Source organism: Danio rerio, chromosome 19, assembly GCF_052040795.2.
Source record: "Danio rerio strain M-AB ecotype USA chromosome 19, GRCz13ab, whole genome shotgun sequence".
NCBI lineage: Eukaryota > Metazoa > Chordata > Actinopteri > Cypriniformes > Danionidae > Danio > Danio rerio.
This window is the reverse complement of record NC_141039.2, coordinates 17807875-17831858: the sequence shown is the minus strand read 5'-3', so window position 1 is coordinate 17831858 and position 23984 is coordinate 17807875. Positions and strand designations below refer to the sequence as shown.

Sequence of the window (23984 nt, the reverse complement as noted above, 5' to 3'; positions counted from 1 at the left end):
GCAGTACGTTTCAAATGAGTCTCTTGAAGAAACATGATATCTGACAACAGCGATTTTAAATGAGACAATATTTTTCCTCTTTTCACCAGCTCATTCAGACCTTTTACATTCCAAGTGGCAAAATTTAAAGGCGCCCCTTTTACGTTTACATTATTACACATAAACTGTGATTACCGCAGAAAACAATCTGTTTCGACAAGTTACCTACACACCAGAAAATGGTACCATGGAAACCTTTAGCACTGACCCTCCCTCCAAAAAAAGCGTTTGATAACTGAACATGTTTAGCTGTTACAGGAACCAATATACAGCAGAACTTACCACGAAGTAGAAGGCAATAAAAGGGTAAAAAAAAAGAACAAAGAGAAAGGAAAATCCGACCTTTTAGTTTGCAGGGACTTCACACAAAAAAAGTTCAACAGCGAGTCCGCCAGCTTTCAGAAGCTTAAACAAAACAACAAGCAAAATGTCTCGGAGTTATTGCTAAGCATTTAGCTCTACTTATTTGTGCCAAAATGTTCGATTGCAAATTTCCATGCTTCGTTTGCGTCGGTGAAAAGCTTCTCTCCTTCACTGTACGTCACTCGCAGCTTTGCTGGGTACAAAATGCCGAACTTCACACCGGGTTTATCCCGGAGGATCTGTCTTACTTTGGCAAAGGCTGCCCGACGTTTGACCACAGTCGGGGGATAGTCTCTGAAGATCTGAATTGATCGACCTTTGAAGGTTAGTTTTCTCTGTGATAACACTTTTCGCATGAAGTTTTCCATGGTATGGCCAGAGTGTATCCGAGCAATGAGTGTCCGTGGTGGGTCACTGTCCTCTGGGCGGACGCGAAGAGCTCGGTGAGCACGATCTAGGACGGGCAGCTCATCTAATCCAAGTGTGACGAGGGTATAGAGTAGGGTTTAAATCTTTTTAAATAAAAATAACCGACTACGCCACCCCAGGAGTTACCCAGGGAAACAACTATTAGAAAAGGACACAGGTTCGTTTCTCCCAGAAAGGCACAGAGACGTGAGTTAATGAAAAAGTACAAAGATATTTATTTGGAATAAAACTATCAAATAGTACGGTTCTTAAAAACACATCAAAAACTCCCACTTCATTATTAAACACAAGAAACAATAAATAAACAAAACCAAACCAGGATTGGAGGTTCCACCTGACTGGGTACGAGTGGACAGACTTTACCCCAGCACACGCACACACCACAGTGCACTCAAATATCACGCTATCACACACTCAGTGTCCACAGCACACGATAGAGAAACACCACCACCAGTGGAAAGTGACCCGTCATCCACCGGGGGAAACCTCAGCTCCTGAAATAAATAAAAATAAAAATCAATAACCAACAAAACACAAATAAGTGGGTCAATCAGGTTAACACCTACTTTACATGATCTAATTTAAAGATAGCTACAGCTGTATTTACACCATCTGACCTACACTAGACCCAACATTAACTGTTACTAGAAATAAGACTAAACTCACAAAACAATACTCTTAATAACGAAAAACAAAAATCAATACTTTGCATAAATAAAGACACAACAAAAAAACAGAAGAATGCTTATGTTGACAAATCAATTATCCAACACAAATAAACAAATGAAAGAATGAAGGGGAGCACAAAGCAGCGCGCTAAGAGTTATTGCAGGCAGTCCCCGCTAGCAGCTGCATTGGTGGTGTCCAAGCGGCAGCCAATACGCCGCCGTTAGCATTAGCAGCAGTTGCAGACGGTCTCCGGTAACCACGGCAATAGCGATGAACACGGGAGCTAGTAAACAAATGATACCAGAGGAAGATCCGACATAAGAGAGAAAGAAAGGGGAAAAGGGAGGATCCTAAGGAGAAAAAGCGCAAACAAGCCCATTAACATGGTCCTTTAAATGATCACACCATATCATACGTGCTTCACTTACCAATGGGCGCACACTCAGACACATTCTAATCACGCGTTGGTCGATACAATACAGCGAGGTGCCGGAATTAATAGCTGTACAGCATGAAACACGCAGGTTAAAATGCGGCTAAACCCCATTACATCAGCCAGTTCAAAGCCATCACATACCTGCAACTGAACAGTCATCCAGCCACCACAGCCAAGGGAAAAGCCACCGCCACACGATGCACTAGAACAATGCCAAGAGAGAGCTTAACGTGGGTCGATTCAAACAACTTACAAAATTCAGAACGAGCGCAGAGCCTCTACCTGTAGCCGCGGCTACAGACACCCAAACCAGTGTGTCGGAGTCGGACGTGACGTATCCCAAGCAACGACCAATCAGGTTTAAAAAGGCGGTGCTACGTGCCAATTGGCCAATGTCAATGCCAATCAGCTGCACAGCACCATCACATTTTGGTTACTCATTTCAATCAGCTGCATTACACCATCACATTCCACCCCCAATTTCTGCAACGTCGACCCGACGGTGAACTAAACATATCATTAATCGACGAGCCTAATTCCAAGGGCGAAAGAATGTACCAAAAGGGTTACTTGCTATACTGGACACTGTCCCTGTACCTACAGCTCGTGGAAGGTGGTGCAGGTTAGAATGCTGACCCGCCATACTTCTCACAGTTCTCCTTACCACGACTTCTGCTGCTTTTACAGGGTTAGAGGGCACCACTTCAGGCTGCACAGTCTCCCCAGTTGCTCGACCCTCCAGTTCCTCGTCTACCACCCGAGGAACAGGGGGGACAGCACCCTGTGACCTTGACCTTCCTCTAAGCTCTGGTGTCTCAGGAACTAGAACCAGCAGGTCTCCATCACACTCCTCATCTGAAGGCTGCATGCCATCACCCATTGCAGGTTCAGGTGGACTAGGAAGCAGATTCGGACCAAGCTGGGCCTTCAACAAGGATCTGTGTACATGTTTAGTTTTACTGAGGTCTGCAACAGGAGCAATAGTATAGACTACACCACTTTCAGTAGGTGCTTGTAGGACTTGGTAGACCACTGAGCTCCACAGGTCTTGGATTTTACATCTACCTCGCACAATATGATCGCAAAGGTAAACTAGTTGACCCTCCTTCAGTGGTGCTTCCCTTACCTGAAGATCATGCCGGGCCTTCCGCCGGTCGGCTGCGGCACCCAATCGCTCACGAGCACCTTCAAAAGCGACTTGTAACCGATCTTGCTGTTCCACAATCCACCCATGAACACTGCCGGCTGACGGCTCTTTAACTCTACCCAAGAGGAAATCAATGGGAAGTTTAGGTTCCTGTCCAAACATCAAATAATACGGGGATTCTCCAGTTGACTGGTGAGGAGTAGTGTTGTACGCAAAGAGAACCTGAGGGAGACAAAGTGGCCAATCACTCTTTTTAGAAGGTGGAAGAGAACGCAGCAGATCATGCAACGTTCTATTGAAACGCTCACATTGACCATTTCCAGCAGGGTGGTATGGAGTAGTACGTGACTTTACAACTCCATACAACCCACACAGCTGCTGAATCAAAGTGGACTCAAAATTACGACCTTGGTCGGAGTGGTTGCGACCTGGCACCCCAAATTTACAAAACCATTGTAAATTGGGCTACAGTCTCGGCCCGTTGGTCTCTAGTGGGTATAGCTAAGGTGTACTTTGTAAATATGTCAGTCATGACCAACACATTTTCTAGGCCAGATCTTGAAGGCTCCATCAAAGTGAAATCGAGAGCTAAAATCTCGTTAGGCCGAGAAGCCAGAAGATGTCCCATATAACTACTGGGAGCAAAGGGGGTGCCTTTAGCACACTGGCAGCGCTCACACTCCTGGCACCAGCGTGCAATGTCAGCAAACATACCCGGCCAGTAACATCTCTGACGAACCAGCTGGGAAGTACGCTCAACCCCCTGATGTCCATGCTGCTGATGCAGCTGGGTCAAGACCTCAGTCTTCATGACGGCTGGTAGTAACACCTGGAGAACTTCCTCTCCGCCATCCGGCCGTGACACACGCCGATAGAGCACCCCTTCAATTTCCACAAGGCGGCCCCATTGGCGAAGCAAGATGACTGCCAAGCGAGAGAGCTGCTTACGCTCCTCCGAGGTAGGGCGCAACTTACGCCTCCAAAACACCAACACCTCACCAATGACTGTGTCTGCTTCCTGCAGAGCACCCATGTCACTGCCAGAGGGGCAGGGAAAGGCAGTAACTTGATTGACCCGATCTATACTTTATTTCAAAGTCAAATGCAGACAATTGAGCAGCCCAACGATGCTCCATTGCACCTAACTTGGCAGAATTCAGGTAGCTAAGGGGGTTGTTATCAGTAAAGACAATACACTTCTGGCCTAACAAATACTCCCTGAACTTTTCAGTCATGGACCACTTGAGTGCCAAAAACTCCAATTTCATTGAACTATAATTAGATGGATTACGCTCGGTGGGCCTAAGACTGCGGCTGCCATATGCTATTGGTCGCACCTTGCCTTGTTGTTCCTGTGAGAGGACTGCCCCCAAGCCTCCCTGACTGGCATCGATCTCTAAAATAAAAGGCAGAGAAAAATCAGCATAGGCCAACACTGGAGCACTAGTTAGCTTAATTTTCAACCCCTCAAAGCTACTTTGACATTCTGTGGACCAAGAAGCCGCAAAGTCATGGGCATTGCCCTTTCGCTGTTTTGGGTTTGCAAGCTGAGCCACCAGCCTATGGAGGGGGGCAGCCAATTTGGAAAACCCCTCCACAAAACGACGGTAGTAGCTAGCAAACCCCAAAAATGAGCGCAACTCGGTAACGCTGGTCGGGCAAGGCCAGTTGGCCACTGCCTCCACTTTACCTGGATCGGTAGAGACCCCCTCTGACGAAATAACGTGACCCAAATAACGCACTTCCCTTTGAAAGAAAGCACACTTGGATAACTTGGCCTTCAACCCTTCCCTCTGCAGACGGCTCAGGACAACCTCCATCCGTGCCAGATGTTCATCTATAGAGGAGGAAAAGACAATAATATCATCCAAATACAGGAGGAGGGATTGGCACTGTTGATCCCCAAACAACCGTTCCATCAATCGTTGGAAGGTGCTTGGGGCATAACACAGTCCAAACGCCATCCTATTCCACTCAAAAAGGCCAAAAGGGGTACAGAAGGCAGTATTAGGCTTGTCCATCTCAGTTACAGGCACCTGGTTATACCCACTGGCTAGGTCCATGGTGGAAAACCAACAGGCCCCAGCCAGCGAGTCCAAAGTTTCCTCAATACGTGGTAGAGGGAATGCATCCTTTCTGGTTTTCGCATTCAAACGACGGTAGTCTACACACATGCGCAGACCACCGTCTTTTTTCTTAACCAGGACAATGGGCGAAGCATAAGGACTGGAACTTTCTCTAATCACCTGGGTCTCTAGCAGTTGGTTGATATGTGCCTTTACCACCTCATACTCAGACGGAGGGATGCGCCTGAACCGCTGCCTGACAGGGATCTCATCTAACAATGGTATATCGTGAGATATCAGGTTTGTACAACCCAAATCACCATCGTAACTGGAAAACACAGGCAAATACTTCAACAGCAATGCCCTAACTTTACGCTGCTCTACCTCAGGCAGTTTTGACAGGTCTAAAGTGGCTATTTGCTCCTGCACAGAAGGAGAAGACTGTGCACTTACCCTAGCGGCCACCATGTTTACCTCTGCGACCTCTGGGGGTAACGTAACTACATCAACCTTACTCACAACGCCCACAATAGTTCTGGCGTACAATACCACATCTATAGTGCCCACGTTGACTATGGGCACATAGACCGTACCACCATCCACCTTTAGGAGCGCAGGAGAGGCCAGCAAACCTGCAGGGAGACCAGAAATTGGAGGTTCAAACAGTACAGCATTACCAGAATACTGCACCGAACAAGTTGTAGCAACAAATTTTACAGTGCCACCTGGGATGCGACACGCCCGACGTCCACGCACTCTGACTTGTCCTTCTGCATCTTTAACTGGCTGAACTCCAGCTTGATGACAATTTTGTAAGGCCTGAAAGATAAAACTAGGGGCCTGTGATACTGCCGGTAAATCAAAAAGGCCTGTACCATGCTGGCCGAATAGCTCCTGGTAGCAGCGGCTCAACACATTCATACCCAATACACCAGGTGTTTGTGCACACATGCCCCCAGGAGGATCCTTAACAACCAGCACGCCACAGCCTGAAACTACTCGCCCACAAAGCTCTATCTAATTCCAAATAACCAATATAAGGAGTTGAAAGACCATTTGCAGCTCTAAGCTGTAACCAATGACATGATCTAAGCTGTTCTTGACCCCACAGCCCAAAATTAGTCATGAAACAACTCTCAGTAATGGTGGACACCATGGAGCCGGTGTCAACCAAACAAGGGACCTGAACCCCACCTATAGTTACAACGAGCTTCGGACATGTAGACATTAAACACGGCATATGATCATTAGAGCCTACCCTTTTCCCAACCAAGTTATGGCCCTGTAACTTGGTGGGAACTAGTTTTCCGACGGCTGGCTGGAGGATGACTGCTCGCGTCTTGTTAAAGCAGAAGGCTGATGGTGCACGGACCGACATCCACCCACCATCGCAATTTCTCGCAAAATGGCCTGGCTGACGACACCTTCTGCAAATAACAGGGTTAACTTTAGGTGGCGGCAAACTGGGTGAACAACTCTGAAGCAGAGACATACTTTGAACTAGTTGATTTAATTGTTGCTGCTGCTTCAGCAACATGTCCCGCAATTCAGTCATTTCAGACTTTGCCCCACTACTAACACTTCGATTCCCCTGCACCCCATTCTGAATACCATAAACTGATGGAACAGACTGACTTCGGCCCCGCGCTCCCCCAGGCATGCCCTCTCTTTCCCACCGAAGTGCTTCACCACGTACGTCAACCAATGTGGCAGTAGGTTGACGCCGAACAAACTGCTTAAGTTCACGACGAAGGGTGCAATCATTAACATTTTCCACAAACTGATCTCGCAGTAAAATTTCTGCATTAGGCATGCCATGAGGTGACTGACCTTTAACCTTTTCCAGAAGGCTCATCAGGGCTAAGGAAAACTCCACCAAAGTCTCCCCTTCCTGCTGTCTTCTGGAAAAGAATGACTCCTGAAGAGCTACATAAGACTTAGTACAGCCATATAGATCGCGCAATACCTGAATCACCCGCTTTGGATCCTCCCTTTCACTCTGTGGCCTATAACGAATTTCCTCTCTTGCCTCTCCCTCCAGGTGATCAAACAAGAAAAATGCCCGATCAGCTGAAGACAAATGGCGAAGACGCATACAAGCCTCTGCTTCTTCCACCCACTCATTGATGTCAATTCCGGACCGGCCACTGAATTTTGGACATTTACGGTCTCGAGGAACGAAAACAAATCGTTCGGTTGACGAGGGACCAGCATCAATGAGGGGAGGATCTGAAACAACAGGAATAGAAATATTAGATGGACCCGGCAGTGCAGCTGGCACCTGCTCTTGCCGTAGTCGCTTATTATCAGCTTTTAATTGAGTTACCAACTCCCTCAACTCACGCAATTCATCTTCCATTGCTACAACGTACAAGCGAAAAGTCAATGTTTGTTGACTCACCAAAAAGAATAGGGGAGGGAGACTGCCGCAATTCAATTCCTAACAAAATGAAAATATACAAAAACACACGTCTCTGCACACAATGAGGGGGAACCCTGCCGACTATGCCAGAATGTGACGAGGGTATAGAGTAGGGTTTAAATCTTTTTAAATAAAAATAACCGACTACGCCACCCCAGGAGTTACCCAGGGAAACAACTATTAGAAAAGGACACAGGTTCGTTTCTCCCAGAAAGGCACAGAGACGTGAGTTAATGAAAAAGTACAAAGATATTTATTTGGAATAAAACTATCAAATAGTACGGTTCTTAAAAACACATCAAAAACTCCCACTTCATTATTAAACACAAGAAACAATAAATAAACAAAACCAAACCAGGATTGGAGGTTCCCACTGACTGGGTACGAGTGGACAGACTTTACCCCAGCACACGCACACACCACAGTGCACTCAAATATCACGCTATCACACACTCAGTGTCCACAGCACACGATAGAGAAACACCACCACCAGTGGAAAGTGACCCGTCATCCACCGGGGGAAACCTCAGTTCCTGAAATACATAAAAATAAAAATCAATAACCAACAAAACACAAATAAGTGGGTCAATCAGGTTAACACCTACTTTACATGATCTAATTGAAAGATAGCTACAGCTGTATTTACACCATCTGACCTACACTAGACCCAACATTAACTGTTACTAGAAATAAGACTAAACTCACAAAAGAATACTCTTAATAACGAAAAACAAAATCAATACTTTGCATAAATAAAGACACAACAAAAAAACAGAAGAATGCTTATGTTGACAAATCAATTATCCAACACAAATAAACAAATGAAAGAATGAAGGGGAGCACAAAGCAGCACGCTAAGAGTTATTGCAGGCAGTCCCCGCTAGCAGCTGCATTGGTGGTGTCCAAGCGGCAGCCAATACGCCGCCGTTAGCATTAGCAGCAGTTGCAGACGGTCTCCGGTAACCACGGCAATAGCGATGAACACGGGAGCTAGTAAGCAAATGATACCAGAGGAAGATCCGACGTAAGAGAGAAAGAAAGGGGAAAAGGGAGGATCCTAAGGAGAAAAAGCGCAAACAAGCCCATTAACATGGTCCTTTAAATGATCACACCATATCATACGTGCTTCACTTACCAATGGGCGCACACTCAGACACGTTCTAATCACGCGTTGGTCGATACAATACAGCGAGGTGCCGGAATTAATAGCTGTACAGCATGAAACACGCAGGTTAAAATGCGGCTAAACCCCATTACATCAGCCAGTTCAAAGCCATCACATACCTGCAACTGAACAGTCATCCAGCCACCACAGCCAAGGGAAAAGCCACCGCCACACGATGCACTAGAACAATGCCAAGAGAGAGCTTAACGTGGGTCGATTCAAACAACTTACAAAATTCAGAACGAGCGCAGAGCCTCTACCTGTAGCCGCGGCTACAGACACCCAAACCAGTGCGTCGGAGTCGGACGTGACGTATCCCAAGCAACGACCAATCAGGTTTAAAAAGGCGGTGCTACGTGCCAATTGGCCAATGTCAATGCCAATCAGCTGCACAGCACCATCACATTTTGGTTACTCATTTCAATCAGCTGCACTACACCATCACACAAGCACCTCCATGAGCAGTTTAGCCACCAACTCTCTGGCTCCTTGGCCGTTTTCCATGCCTTCTCGGATTCCTGTAATTCTTATATTTTGCCTCTTCGAACAGCCCTCCAGATTGATGCATTTCTCAGTTAATTCTGACACCTGCTCGGACAGACTTTTGACTTCAGCTTGTAATTTCGTAACAGCATCTGCCAAGGATGTAGCGTTCTGTTCAAGTTGTTGGAGAGTTGCACGGTGCTCATTTATGGTTATCTGCATTGCGTCAAACTTTGTATCAATTTTTTTTTCCAGCGTCGCAATCTCTCCTTTCAAACTTTCTTTAATGTCAGTTTTAACGTTGAGCATCTCCACTCGGAGAGATTCAATTGCCAGCAACACCGGGTCGTTACTTGCTGTTGAGCTGGTCTCTTCCAACGCGCTCTTGCTCTTGGCCGAACTTTCTCCCTCAGCGACATCTTTCTTTCCTGCTTTCTTCGACGGCATTTGTAAACACGCAAATTGCAACAAATATTGAACGTATGCAACACTATAAAGGATTAGAGAGCACTGACGAGCTTTTTGTTGTCTTGTTTTTATGAAATTTGAGTGAAAGTAAGCGGAGCTACACAACCAACGTCTTACTCCATCGTCTACCCGGAAGTCTCCCCCTCGTGCCTGTGTACTTATTAAGGCATAATTTGTCAATGTAAAAAAAAAAAAAAAAAAAACAACACATGTAAAACATTTTACAATGATAATTATAAAAGCATTCAATTCATTGTTCATCACAACTTAATTTATTAAACTAACAAAATATGCTTGTTTTTAGGCTATAAATCTCTTGATGCTATGGTCACACATATTCCACTGCAATCTGCAGTCTACAACTTTGCCTATCCAGTCTTAAAGGCACCCTATGAAGAAAATCTAAGTGTACCTAGGAGCAATCAAATAATAAGAGATCAGTGTATGAGAATGGCCATACTGTGAGCCTCAGACACCATTTCCCCTTCTCATGTAAAATCCACCAGTGTAAAATCCCAGTGGACAATAATCAGAACACAGAATAGACTGCTGCGTGACACACAGGGCACACCCTCATCATTTGCATTTACTTTGGATCAGGTTTTGAATCATTTAGACCTGGCGAGCAGCCACGTCATCAGGATGAGATCACTAGTCAAAACCCACACTGATAAAGTATGCTGCTCTGGGGTCATTAATATGCACTCCTCTGTTTGTGAACGATCAAAAACGCCTCATTTTACATTTTAAATTACTGTTTCTAAACTTGAAATCTAGTGACCAAAATATACACGCACCCTTCCCCAGCATACTGTCAAATTTTTTTAAATCCCTAGACTACAGCTAACTAGGTAAATGCATAATATATGACTCACAAATTAAGTTATTCCCATTTTCTGGTAAATAAAGAGCCTGGGGACATTGGAAAGTTGCACTTTTGGTGATGTGGTGTGCTCACGTGATGCTTGGCAAACTTCACACCAAGTGTACAACAGCTGCTGTGGCACTTTCCATACACTTTCAAAGGTGTCTAAGACATGTTGGAGTTCCCAACCTGATAGGGAACATTCAGGTTATGTCTGTAACACAAGTTACCTGAAGGAGAGAGCAGAGATGTGTGTTTTCTTTGCTTCAAACTCTGACTGCGGCATGAAACATGAAACCCTCTTTTAGGAAATGTGCGCTATGGGCATAACCAGAATGTTTATGGAGATGTGCCGTGGCAAAATAATTACAGGAGAAATCAAAAGATAACAGGTGAAATTAGCTAATCTAAACTATAGCCTAGAGACCGAGTAAAATAATGAATTAATCTTTACTTTCTCTTATAATTTTATTTATGCATTATAGTTTTGTCTTGTTGTCTATGTGGCAACATTTATGTGTTTTTGTGAATCATGTTCGGGAATCAACATATTACATTTTAATTAGATTTAAATGATCTAAACAACTCACCACTAGACTTGTAGGCTGTAGCTTCTACCTTTTTTTTATTTAGAGTTAATCTCACATCCTGAATACATGCATATTCCAGACCCTTATATCTTCTTCTGTCGAAAGTCTGTATGTCAGTCTTTAAGAAATCAGTTGTTATTTTCCTGAAGAGTGCATACATTGACAGGGGAGTGTCATGACTGAAAGCTTGTTGGACAGAGAAGTTGGCCACTCATCAAAGAGACGAGCCTCAAAGGTTTATGGACTGATGAGACAAAATTGCCCTTTACCAAATTAATAGAAAGGCTCAATTTTGGAGAAAGAATATGCTCATGATCCCAATCTATACAAGCTTATCCGAAGAACACAATGGTAATGTCACGACTTAGGCTTGCATGACTTATTCTGGGATAGGCACGTTATTCTTCACTGAAGATACGGCACATGATTGCAGCAGAAAAATGACAGAACATTTTGACAGCCAATTTAAAGAAAGATGCTACATGATTGGGAGATCATTTGTTTGTTATTACAGATAATTCAACATAACCTGGTAAGTTTTCACTGTTAAATTAGAGTTTTTGTCACTTCAATTTAAAAATGTACAGTATCCTGAAACAGTTTGCTTTAGGTTGTGCCACATACTACAATCCAGCAGGTGGTGGAATATGTTTTCCAAGCCCCAGTTAAACACCAGAAGTCAGACACACGATTGCTGGGTTCCATTTAAAAGGGCTTAATCACTGTTTCTCCATATGCGTTCTTTAGCGGTCTTGCGTCCTCGTGTTCTACTGCAACATCATCATCAGCTGCCCAAGTTCAGTTCCAATACTCAAGACCGCAAGTACGGAGGACGCGTGAAACTTCCCGGTTGTAATCTTGATATCGAGGATGCACTGATGCAGACTTGAGCACCGAATTCGCTCTGGAAGTCCCAGAAGTCATTGCGAGTGGAGGTGGGAAGCGCAGCATTTTATTTAGATTTATTATTAAAGTTCAGAGATATCATTTATTTACGCCAGTAGTTTCCCTAAATGAAACGGTGAAAGCAAACATCACCATGAACATCTTAATAAAGGAATAAACACATTAAGGGTGTTTGTTGGCTGAAATTCGTATTAAAATCTGTTTTATTTATATTGTGCAAAGTATATTTACAATGTTTTTATGCAACATATATATTTTGAAAAGGGGAAAAACAATAAGTCATTGTATGAATGCTGTAATGTTTAAATAATATACCATTTAAAACGCGTGAAGGTCATGTGACCATCAAGAAGAACGCAGCATCTCATTTCTCAAAGGATGCATTCTCTGCCCTCGCGGTCTCCTGAGTTCGTTTATCTGAGGACACCTGGCATAACCGGTCTCTACAAGAACGCAAGTCCGTTCTCTGCATTCTTGGAATTGGAAACAGCCAACCACTATGGCCTAATCCCTTCAAAGGGTTTACCCTACAAAGTGACAGCTTCGAAGGGATGAAGGGTGTGGGGTGAAAAAAAAGCTTCTCTTTGGAATGCTCTTCTGTATCATCTTAACAAGACTGTCATAGAGATGTGCCTTTGCTGCACTTTTTGTGCATTAGTTAATGCTCTCAAAACAAGCCTGTAGAGGCTTTATTTGTTTACTCAATCATTTTCATTTCGGTTTAGTCCCTTTAATAATCTGGGGTTGCCACAGTGGAATAAACTGGCAACTTATCCAAAATATGTTTTACGCAGCAGATGCTTTTCCAGCTGGGAAACATTCACACTCATACACTACAGACAAGCCTACCCAATTCACCTATACCACATGTTTTTGGACTTGTAGGGAAAACTAGAGCAACCAAAGGAAACCCATGCGAACACGTGGGAGAACATGCAAACTCCACACAAAAACAGCAACTGACCCAGCCAAGGTTCTTGCTGGGAGGCGAAAGTGCTACCCACTGGGCCTTATGTTATACCACCGCAGTATGTTGAATGCATTAATAGTTTAATTTTTTAATAATTATTTTATTTCTAACCATTTGTTTTATATGTACCTTTGTTCGTAAATACAACACTAATTGCCTAGAAAAATAATACATATTTATAAAAATTCGTTTTTACTTACATTTATTCTTTTTCACCAGACAACTTCCATGTGTGTGTTTTACTTATTTTAAGATAGAAATGGTTGACAACCTTTATACATATAACTCTTTATCATTATTTATTTTTGTTTTGACTATCCCCTTGTATTTAACCCTTGTGTATTGTTCAAATTAACTACACGTTTGTGGCGTTTTTTTTTATTTTTAAATTTTTTTTGCCCTATTGACTTCCATTACACCTTTTTTTTTTCAAAGCTGACACCATATTTATTCATTTATATTCTTTTTGGCTTATAGTCCCTTTATTAAACTAACCCAGCCGAGGCTCAAACCAGCGACTTTCTTGCCTACAGCGCCACTGCATCACCTGACACCATATTGGTGTAATCATTAAATGGAGAGTAATCCTTTAGGTAACACTTTATAATAACTACACACTATAAATCATTTACTAAGCATTAGCATCTAGTGAATTCATTATTTGTTACCATCCTTTAATATTTTAACTAAAGTTCTGTGTAAAGCCCTGCTTGCTTGAAAATGTAATCTAACCTATTTGAGCATCTTATAGAGATAGAAACACTAAGAGCTGTTTTGCATCAAACTTTGTTTTGGAATGACCCAAATCATAAACTATTGTATAGTCTTGGAGTTAAGGGTATGTTTTTATTTGTTTAAAAAAAAAATATTTGATTTAGAGACATTTCTATCGTTATTTATTATTTAAAAAATGTACTTGAGCATAGAAATGCAAACAGAAAAACATATATTATGTGTAAAAGAGTCTATCTTTTTTGTGTATTTTCTAAAAGTATCACTTCAGGCACCAGTTCTGTTTTTAAAGTATTGATTTGGAACAGTATACAAAAGAAGGAAAAAACGAACCCTTATCAGTTTTCTTTTTTCATTGACTGGTCTTGATTGTTACACATTCATTTTATTTGTAGATTGTTTGACATAGTTGCGATGTGTTCTATTCCTTTGTAATATATAATACTTTCTGTCACCTTGTACTTACATACATCCTGCCATACATACCGTGACTAGAACAACAACCCAGGAGAATACAGGCTATTTCTGAGGCTAAGGGTGGCTCAAAAAAGTATTGATAGTTGTATAAATATTATCACATTAACAGTTATCTGAATTAAATTTTGTTGATTGCAATTCATTACATACTGTATCTTCCTATCAAAGCTATCTGACATCATCAACAGGAATTTGTTCTGTGAAAGAAAAGAAAATGTACAACAATAATGACAACAATTTAAAAGTAACATCGGAATGTTTTATTCGTTCACTTTTTTTTTTTAGAAAATAAAACACAACCAATAAATACAAAGATAAAAAGCAACGTTTTTGTGAGGAGCCTCACTGTATTCCAATAGTAGCATTTTTGTTTATATAATTGCGCAAATATTTTTCTTTTACTGTGCTCAATGACAGTGGGCAGCGACACCCAAAGCAGACGGGTCACAATGGATTGCATTAAAACATGAAACAGGCATGCAGATCCATGAGTGATCTTTGCACACGCATACACACATGCGTTCTCTCTCTCTCTCACACACACACACACGCACACACACATACAAAATGAATTGGCACATTAAAGACAACATCGAGAAACATTTCTCTCTCTTCTTTTTTTTTTGCAAAATATACCCTATATACACACACAAAAAAAACAAGAATAAACCCCAGAAACCATCTCCATACCTATAGTTCCGACTTGCCTGTCCAAATTCGGACACTTTCAATTTTTAAATGTCACTTTGACTTAAAGGTGAAGTGTGTACTTTTTTGCCACAAATATTACACTTTTGCAAAAGAAAAAAAAAAAATTCTCGATCTGTAATTTGTCAGACAAACAAATATTGACACCCCAAACGCATGCCATTGGTTGATCAACAATTCAAATAATGTTTAATTAGTGCAAAGGTGTTTCAATTTTGACAAGAATCAATTCATTGTCTCAACACTTCAACCAATCCCAGCAAATTATTAACATCAAAAAATTACACACATCACCTTTTAAGTAAATTCAGTAAAACGTAAACTTACATGAGCCACTGTCTCTTCAAATTCATGGTAAGCTTTCTACTAAAATCACCACAGTAGATTGCTCCATAGAGAGTTAAACAATACACTTAATGTACAAACACAATATCACTCATGTTGCCACTGTTGCAGCCCCATGGTTTCGTTAAAATTCAGTGTGTTTTCCTCCTGCTTGGTGTATAAGGCAGAGAGAGGCAGAGCTCAGAGCTAGTCATGTTATCAAAGATATATGTCATAATCTCAAAGCTGTTGAAATCTCATCAGTGTCCTCAAGGGTTTGGCAGGAATATCTGGCACAGAAAATGTCAAAAACAAAAATAGCACAGAAGACAATAGAGGTTAAAGGTTTAAGAAATGTGCCAAGTTTTGCATTCCCACTCTTATAGTAGATGTGCCTTCTCACTGGAGGACATAAAGGCTCATTCATATGGGCTGTACTGACCCAAGCAAAAGGAAAAGAAAAGAAAAAAAAAAAAGAAGAAGAGGCAAGTAGAAGTCGAAGCCAGTGTTGATCAAGTGTTGAGCTCTTGTGTTATCTGACCTCCAGGCAGTCCAGGTACTCCAGAGCCAGCTCATAGCAGAACCTGTACTGCTCCTGTCAACAACAGCAAGGACAGACTGTATCAGCTTCTTTGGTCATATTCATAGACTACATCCACTTTATAACTGAGTTACTGAATATGTGAATGTATGTTTGCCTATGCATCGTCAATTTAATAATAAAAAATGTGTTGCAAAATATAAAGCTTATACAAAAGCACAAGCAAATCAAAATAAATAAATAAATATATGTTACTGTTATGGTAGATGAATTATCAATGCAGATTCTAGTAGAAACTATAACTTGGCATGTTTATTTCAAAGCAGATTGTCACAGTCACCAGCGATCTAACCATCAGAGATTGCTGAAGAACATTGCATAGAACTACAAATCCGCCATTTAATGGACTACAAGATCCAGTCATGTTCCCACCCACACATCTGGCCTAGATCACCATGATTTGCTGAAGCTACTCATGCAACTAATTGCATGGACTATAAATTCAGCACATAAAAACAAAGAAGTTGTTGAGTCTTGTTGAAATGTATAGTGAACATTACGACACATTTATCTTGCCTAGTCTTGCCGTATACTGATCTTTACTTTTTGTTTGTTTATTCCTGTATGCTGCCTGCCTTTTGACCATCTGCCTGTTTACTGACCACGTCTCTGGATTGCCCCTGTACATCTCTTTAGTCCTGTATTGACTGTTGCCTCTCTGACCATTGTCTGTGTAATAAACCTGCATTTGAATCCGTACCTGTTGTCAGTGTCCATTCATGCTACACAGATACACTTAAGTAGAGTCTGTTTTTGTTAGCAATATGAACATTATTGTGTCAACCCATTTTATTATGCTTTCCAATGTCTCTCTCTCTCTCTCTATTTTACTTTATCAGGACATATGTATCATTAATTCACATGATGTCTTGCTAACCCAGAGTTATGTCACCAACTCAGAGTTTTTTTTTCTTCTTCTTCTTTTTTTTTATTATTTATAACCTTTCTATGTCATTTTAGAAGATTCTTATTTCTTCCTGCTTGGTGAGTTAATTCAATGAGTATGTGAGAACAAAGTCCTAACTCCAAGGTAAGGCACTCTGCTATATCACTCCACTATATTATTGTTCTAATAATATACTATTTTTAAGCTGTTTCTTAGTTTTTTGCATAATTCATCAGTGTTTGGAGGATGAGGTTTTATGATTACATGTTTAAAATAAGGACAGTCAAATAAGGACAAGGGTCTAATTGTGACACAGTTGTATTAATGTATTAGTAGTTGTATTAAGATCAAGTGCAATTTTAGGTATGGAACACAGCACAAATGATTTGCAAAAGCCAAAACCTACATACCAAGATGTAAAGTTTAATGCCGAGTTTAGACTGCACAATTTTCAAAATAGCCCCGTCACAGATGTGTTCACACTGCATGATTATGTGGGGTAGTTATTCGTTGCTGATTTGTTTACACTGCAAAATGGATTGGCGGCTGAGGTTTTTCCCACAGCATGACTTTACAATCACTGACAACTTTGTCTCAGGTCGCAAACTATGTCTCTTACAACCTGAGAAGTGACATTGAAACAATGCAATGTCATGTAGTATATTTATTATAAATTTTATAATGAGAAAGAAGCCTTGTGGGGTAGATATGTACTTATTTGCTCACCTGGGTTTTGAAAAGAATTAGCAATTTCACCAAAACTTTTTTTTTTCGACAAACGGGTGCTCCTGCCAAATTTCCACTAGTTTTTCCTCCATTTCTTAGTTCCAAATGGACTGAAAAGAGGCACTTTAAACTACTCCCCTATCCTCCCGCTGACCTGCTGATACCCGTACTAGTGGATGCTGCTCTCTCATTGGCTGTAGGTAATGGCTGATATTATTTTCAATCAGTACACATTTCACACAGCATCATTTGAATCTCCGAAAACTCCAAATATTTAGCATGCCAAATATCTTACAGGTGTCGGCGACTCATCTGCGATTCTCTCAGATGTCTTTGATAGTTTACACTTTGTGATTATTACTTATGTAAAAAAGCACAGCTTTGCCTGTGATTTCAGACATTTGTCTGCGATTTCTCAAAACCTGTCAGCGAGTCAAAATTGAGGCTAAAATCATGTAGTCTGAACTTGGCGTAGGGTTTGTTCTTTTAATTGTGCACACTAACCATAGACTCCACCATGTTGGGCTTGGAGTTGCGGAGAGTCTTGACAGCATAGAACACATCCACCATGTTGTGATGATGCACCATCTCCATTATCATGGTGCAAGCACAGAAAGTGCCACTACGTCCCCCACCATTCCTTAAAAAAAAAACATTGAAACATTGATTCATTAGCATCTTCAAGAAAAGAAGTGACTTGTAACACATAAAGGAGAGGGATCTGCGCTGTACACTTTCAAAGCTTGTGTGGATTATTGTATTAGAGATGTCTGGAGGGGATAGCAGTGAAAAAGCCATATTTGTGCCACCACAGGCTGTCAGGGATCTGCAATACGTTTGAGCATGAAGGAATGGAAAGTACCACTACGCTCTGGGGAAAAGTCATGCAATAAAAATGTCACATCCTACTGAACTAAGATCATTTCCCTGAGGCTGCTGATAGAAGAAAGGCACCCAGCACATTTGCTTTGAAGCTGAATACACTGCATCTGTGCTATGCTCTTATTAATAGAGGACAGCATTTTAAACTACAGACACGTGAAGGTGGCAGGTATGGATCCTGAGGCTGCAGTGCTACAAAGTTAAATGCTGAAGAAAATGAAGACATTAAAAAAAAGCTAGAGATTAAGGGCATTGGGCAGATTTTCACTGTTGGTAAAATACGGCACTCACTGGAGCTAAGGAGCAAAAGAAATCTGGATTGTATAACTGCCACAAGGAAATGTAATTGCTTTCCAATTAACATCTGGGAGTAAAACTGTATAAAAACAAACTTACAGGCAGTGCACAATAGTGCGACCATCGCCACACTCCCTCTGCCACTTCTGCACTTGTGCCAGCAGGTTAAGAAAGGCTTTTTTTGAGTCTGGAATTTCACGGTAAGCTGACCAGCGCAGGAACTGGAAATGTCGCACTACCAGATGACCTTCCTGCAACTGAAAGATAAATAAAGAAAGACCAAGACCACAAGAGAAAATTATTGAAATAATGTAAGAGAAGTCAAGGAATTTGTCAGTTATTATTACAAGCATATTATTATTTTTATTGTATTATTTATTACAAAATGCATTTATTATACATTTATTTTAATATTTATTTATACAATTTATTTATTAGTTATTACAAACATAACATCACATTTTTTATTGTTTCTATTTTCAAACTTAAGAAAATGGTAATAATTAAACTAATTAAAAGGATAGTTTAACCAAAAAAAAAAAAGTAAGAAAAGAAACTCATCATATTCCCCCACATGTGGTTTTATCCTGCATGATGTTTTTCTACTGTTGAACATAAAATAAGATTTTACAAAATAAATCTTATCGCTGGTACACATCAAAACCCATTGTAGAAAAAAATACAATGTCAAGTCAATGGGTGTCCGCTACAAGCAACTTCACAAAATATCTTCATTTGTGTTCATTCAATCATTTTCCGTTGACTTAATAACTTAATTCATCATGAGTTGCCACAGCAGAATGAACCGCCAACTTATCCAACACACATACACTACGCCCAATTTAATTTATTCAGTTCCCCTATTGCACATCTTTGGACTGTAGGGGAAACCTAAGCACTTGGAGGAAACCCACGAGAACATGGTAAGAACATGCAAACTGACCCAGCCAGAACTCGAACCAGCAACCTTCTTGCTGTAAGGCAAAAGTGTTAAGCACTGAACCACTGTGCCGCCCATTTGTGTTCAACAGAAGAAAAGAAGAAAAAAAAAAAACTAAAATAGGTTTTGAACAAGTAAAGGGTGTGTAAATGATGGCAGATGTGAACTATCCTTTTTAAACTAATCTATGAATTGAGAATAATTAAGCAAACAACTTTTTATCAAATGTCAAAGTTGGATCAAGCACACACATTCAAAATTAAACTTGTTTCTCTCCTTTTAAACAATGTATGCAATTCAGTCTTTCAGAAACATTCTTACATTGAGGTCACCTTACTATACTGGTCACACTGATGTTTTAAAAGGATTGCCAAAAAGATAAACAAAAAACAATCTGTAAAATACAATATTAATTTTGATATTTGAAAACATGAAAGAAAAGATCATATAACTGTTACATTGTTTACTGAACTCTATAAGCCAACACAGCAATGCAGTTTTAAAGTAATACTGGTGACAGAAAAAAACAACTTTCATTCATTTTCCCACAGTTATGATTATAGGGCACTGCAGTTAATTATTAAAAACTGTTATCAGTTGAGTGGTGAGTGGAAGTGGTTGGTTCATTTATAATCAGTTTAATAAAAACTAATTTAGGCTCACTTTTAAAAGTTTCAGCTAAAATTAAACACACTTTTAGCACAATTTACAGAGCAATTTACCTTGATAACATTGTGAAATATAAAACTTATCAATGTTATTTAGCAATAATGCATGATTTTTCTAATGAGCCTGGGTTGTATTGTTAAGAATAAGCATCCACTTTTAACTGAAAACAAATTGATTTTTCCTTTATTTGTATCAAGCTCGCGAAACATCTAACTGTACCTCTCAATTCAAAACAGCACTCAATATTCAGCTCATCTGCAAGTCATTGACTGGTTCCTTTGAGCATAAATTATCATCTAAATTACTCTGTAACAAATTGCAAAAGCATTGTTGAGTCTGGGGGCTGCTTTTTTTCCTCTTTATCTAGAGATGGCACCGTTTAGCAACATGATCTATCAATAGCGCTCAACACCTTAGTCGTGTACCTTTTTGGGGATGCGAGAATCTGCGTTCCAGCATGGGAGGTTCTCTCTAGGGTCCTGTGAAGAGGCAGTATGGGACAATTTCTGACAATGACATGAAATGTTTGCCCAGCTTGCAGAGTCTTAAAGAGACAGAGGGGACGCGGGGACTGACAGGGGCTAGCCATACTGACACAGGCACGGTTGGGAACGTTGCTAAAGGTTGACAGCCTAGCTGACAGGAGTGCTAAAGGGGACGAGCAATGAGAGGTGGAATGCTTGAGACAAGATTTCAAAGAGACAGGATGTTGACGATGAAGCCATCGGGGTGGACTAAGGTCAGCTAGAGGTGTGAGAAAGTGTTCTTTTATTTAGACAAGTCAATATCAGAAGCACAGACCACACTGAGAGAGACTGACACAATACGTAGAACTTTATCTCTCTCACACACCCTCATCCATTGAGAAGTAAACAGGTCTAATTCAGGCGATGTGGAGCCCGTTGTGCTAGTGTGTGAAATGGAGACTGACCACACTTTTATACCTCTGCTTTCATTTAATTAGAAGAGCAATAATTGTCTAAATCATGTAGACGTTAGTCTCAGTTAATAAATCTTTCTGGGTTAGTCCTAAACCTTTCTTTTTTTTGGGGGGGATGGATATTCATTCACGTCTTTTGCCTGAAAAGGTTTGTGTACTTAAATATTAGTTCTAACACTGGCTAATATTAAGGCACATAGGATATCACATATTTCTGCAAATTATTTATTTTCTACTACAGTATTGACTCACCCGTGTGATGTTGTTCACCCTGAATAGACGAGTGACGACATTCTCATCGGTAGATCTGGAGAGCAGCTCCACAGTCATGGGTCCATACTGCTGCATTCCCGTTTCAGGCCAATACTGTAGACAAGGCTGAGAGAAAGAAGACAATGACATGTAAAGCTCTGTGCAGATAATTTCATTTGATTTATGAACAAAGGACACACTATCTTAAATTAAAGTTCTTTTTGAGTAACCAAAAAAAGTATCATCTTGCTGTAATTTGCATGCCGGGTCAGTATTTTGCACTGTCACCTTCTAAGTACACAGTACCTGTAAGAAAGTGGTGACATGTTGTCGGTGGCTTGCCATTTGGGTGTACAGTGTGTAGAATTTGCTGTGTGTGTAAAACACGTCTCTGCTATTGGTTGTAATGTGAAGTAAATTCACACTTTTCTGCTCCACCATTATTGTGTGTTTGTTCACGCAGGCCTTTAATCTACACTTCCCTAAAGACATACCATGTATGTGCATTTCATTGTTTGGTCCCACTTTATAATAAGTGTCGCTTATACCTGTGAACTTACATGGTAACTAGATGTGTAAGTAGTGAATAGTATGTGTAAGGTCAAATGTGTAACAGAACATTGCTTAACAACACTAAGAAAGTTCACATCTATAACACGAATTATGTAAGTGCATTGCTTAACAACATGTTGCAGGTGTTTTCCCGCTCCAACACCTGTTTGCATACCATGTGCTTATGAACATTAGCAGAACTAATGTTGCATTAGAAGGTTTTACCTTGTTGATACCTGTATACTTACATGGTAACTCTACAGGAACTGTCCACTCACTATAAAGTATAAATTGGTCACAAATTAAAGACTACAAAACTATTAAGAGAACATTTGACATTCATTCAGTGGCACTACTGGCTTGGAATGCAAAATAGAAAAGGTGCCTTAGCACAGCTGATTCATGACATTAGAAAAGCCTACCGGGTTCATTGAAAATATATATGCCATTTTCTTCTCTTTTATTTGCTGTTTATATTGTGACATTCTTTCAGATTCTAAAATTCCATGATAGTGCAAACAATTTACTTGTTTTAAAAAATTCATAGCTAGGGCCAGACGGAATCTGCGGACATTTTTTGTTATTTCTTCTGAGATTTTGGTAAAAATCTGTGGAATTATTTTGGGTTTATCATAACTAAAAAGCTTTATATATGAAATAAAAAATAATATATTTTTAACTTTTATTTAATGTTTAAAATGCAAATCCAATTAGATTAACTTTATTTGTAAACAAAGCAAGTCTCTCATGTAATATCTTTAATAAAAGACAGAAAATATTACTGTAAAAACTGTTGTACATAAATCAGATTTTCACATTAGTCATTAATATTACTGTAATTAATTTAAAAACTGCACAAATATTAATTTACACACATTCATACAAGTAAATAAACAGAATAAATAATGGCCTACAAATCTGCGGAAAATCTGCAGATTATCTGCGGAATTCTGCAAGCGCAGATTCCGTGTGGGCCTATTCAAAGCTTACTCAAAGTGCTTGTGTAAAACGTTATGTTGCAGAGTAAAAACCAAATATGAATGTGACAGTTTTGCTTTGATAGATGCTGGGATATTATTCTCAGCACTGCTTGTTTTCTTTATTGCTCTTTTTATTTTTATTTTTATTTTGTGATTGCTGGCACTCTGTTGAGCAATCTGACTTTACAGTCACAGTGTAAATTACAGTATTCTTTGTATTGGAATTGCAATGAAATAAAGTTACACTACATATTAAATAAGCTATTCCTATGGATTCACAATGCGTTTCCCCTTGGTACAGTTAGATGAGGACACAAGTGGACAGTTCCTGAGTTACCATGTCAGTACATTGTTAATAATGTGTTGGATTATCTTTTATATCACACAGTAGTTTGTAAACATTTTTGAAGTACACTTATAAAAAAAAATAAAAATGTTGTGAACCAGTTGCGCAGAGGATTATTTTTTTATATAATACACAGTAATTTGTGACACTTCTACACTTTATATATTGAGTGGACAGTTTCTTAGGAGTTATCATGAAAGTACACTGGTATCACAAGTTGAACCTTCTAATGTAGAATTAGTTCTGCCATACAATGTTCACAAGTACATGGTATGCAAACAGGTGTTGGAGTGGGAAAACATCTGCAAGTACATATTATTGTTACGCAATGCACTTACATTATTCTTGTTACAGATGTATACTTTCTTAGAGTTGTTACCAATTTCCTGCTACACGTTTAAACTTACTCATACTCTTTAGCGGGTTGTTACATGTGTGTAGTTACACCAGTATTACACAAGTAAATATTATGTACCGGTGTGTACATACACAGTAGTTACAAACTATTTACACACCAAGTTACCATGTAAGTTCACAGGTATAAGCAACACTTAATATAGTGGGACCCATTGTTTTAACAGAACGCCGGCCCCTCAGGTCCCTTATATAATATTACATCTATACTATAGTTTATTTTAGCAAAAAATGTAATTA

General features: G+C 40.2%; 1 protein-coding gene and 1 long non-coding RNA gene across 10 annotated transcripts in view; both read right to left on the bottom strand.

Annotated features, from left to right (window-relative positions):
- Positions 1-7804: 7804 nt before the first annotated feature.
- On the bottom strand, positions 7805-9030 carry LOC141381896 (uncharacterized). 2 transcript variants are annotated; one of them, XR_015484438.2, is made up of 4 exons: positions 8997-9030; positions 8856-8916; positions 8707-8780; positions 7805-8628 (listed from the first exon to the last, which is right to left on the bottom strand). It is a non-coding gene; the product is annotated as an uncharacterized LOC141381896 (long non-coding RNA). The 2 variants fall into 2 exon arrangements; XR_015945327.1 differs by lacking the exon at positions 8707-8780 and having other exon boundaries at positions 8024-8104.
- A 5434-nt stretch (positions 9031-14464) lies between these two features.
- Positions 14465-23984, bottom strand: part of ptprua (protein tyrosine phosphatase receptor type Ua) — a 438644-nt gene continuing 429124 nt past the window's right edge. For 4 of the 8 annotated variants that reach the window (XM_087295567.2, XM_087295568.2, XM_087295571.2 and 1 more), the window contains 5 exons: positions 21453-21578; positions 20686-20739; positions 18751-18908; positions 17977-18112; positions 14465-15854 (listed from right to left, as the gene is read on the bottom strand). In XM_087295567.2, coding sequence (XP_087151693.1) covers positions 15792-15854; positions 17977-18112; positions 18751-18908; positions 20686-20739; positions 21453-21578 — 537 coding nt within the window. In that variant the 3' untranslated portion in view covers positions 14465-15791. The remainder of the gene's footprint in view (positions 15855-17976; positions 18113-18750; positions 18909-20685; positions 20740-21452; positions 21579-23984) is intronic. The other 4 variants (XM_087295569.2, XM_087295570.2, XM_087295573.2 and 1 more) reach the window with 1 other exon arrangement.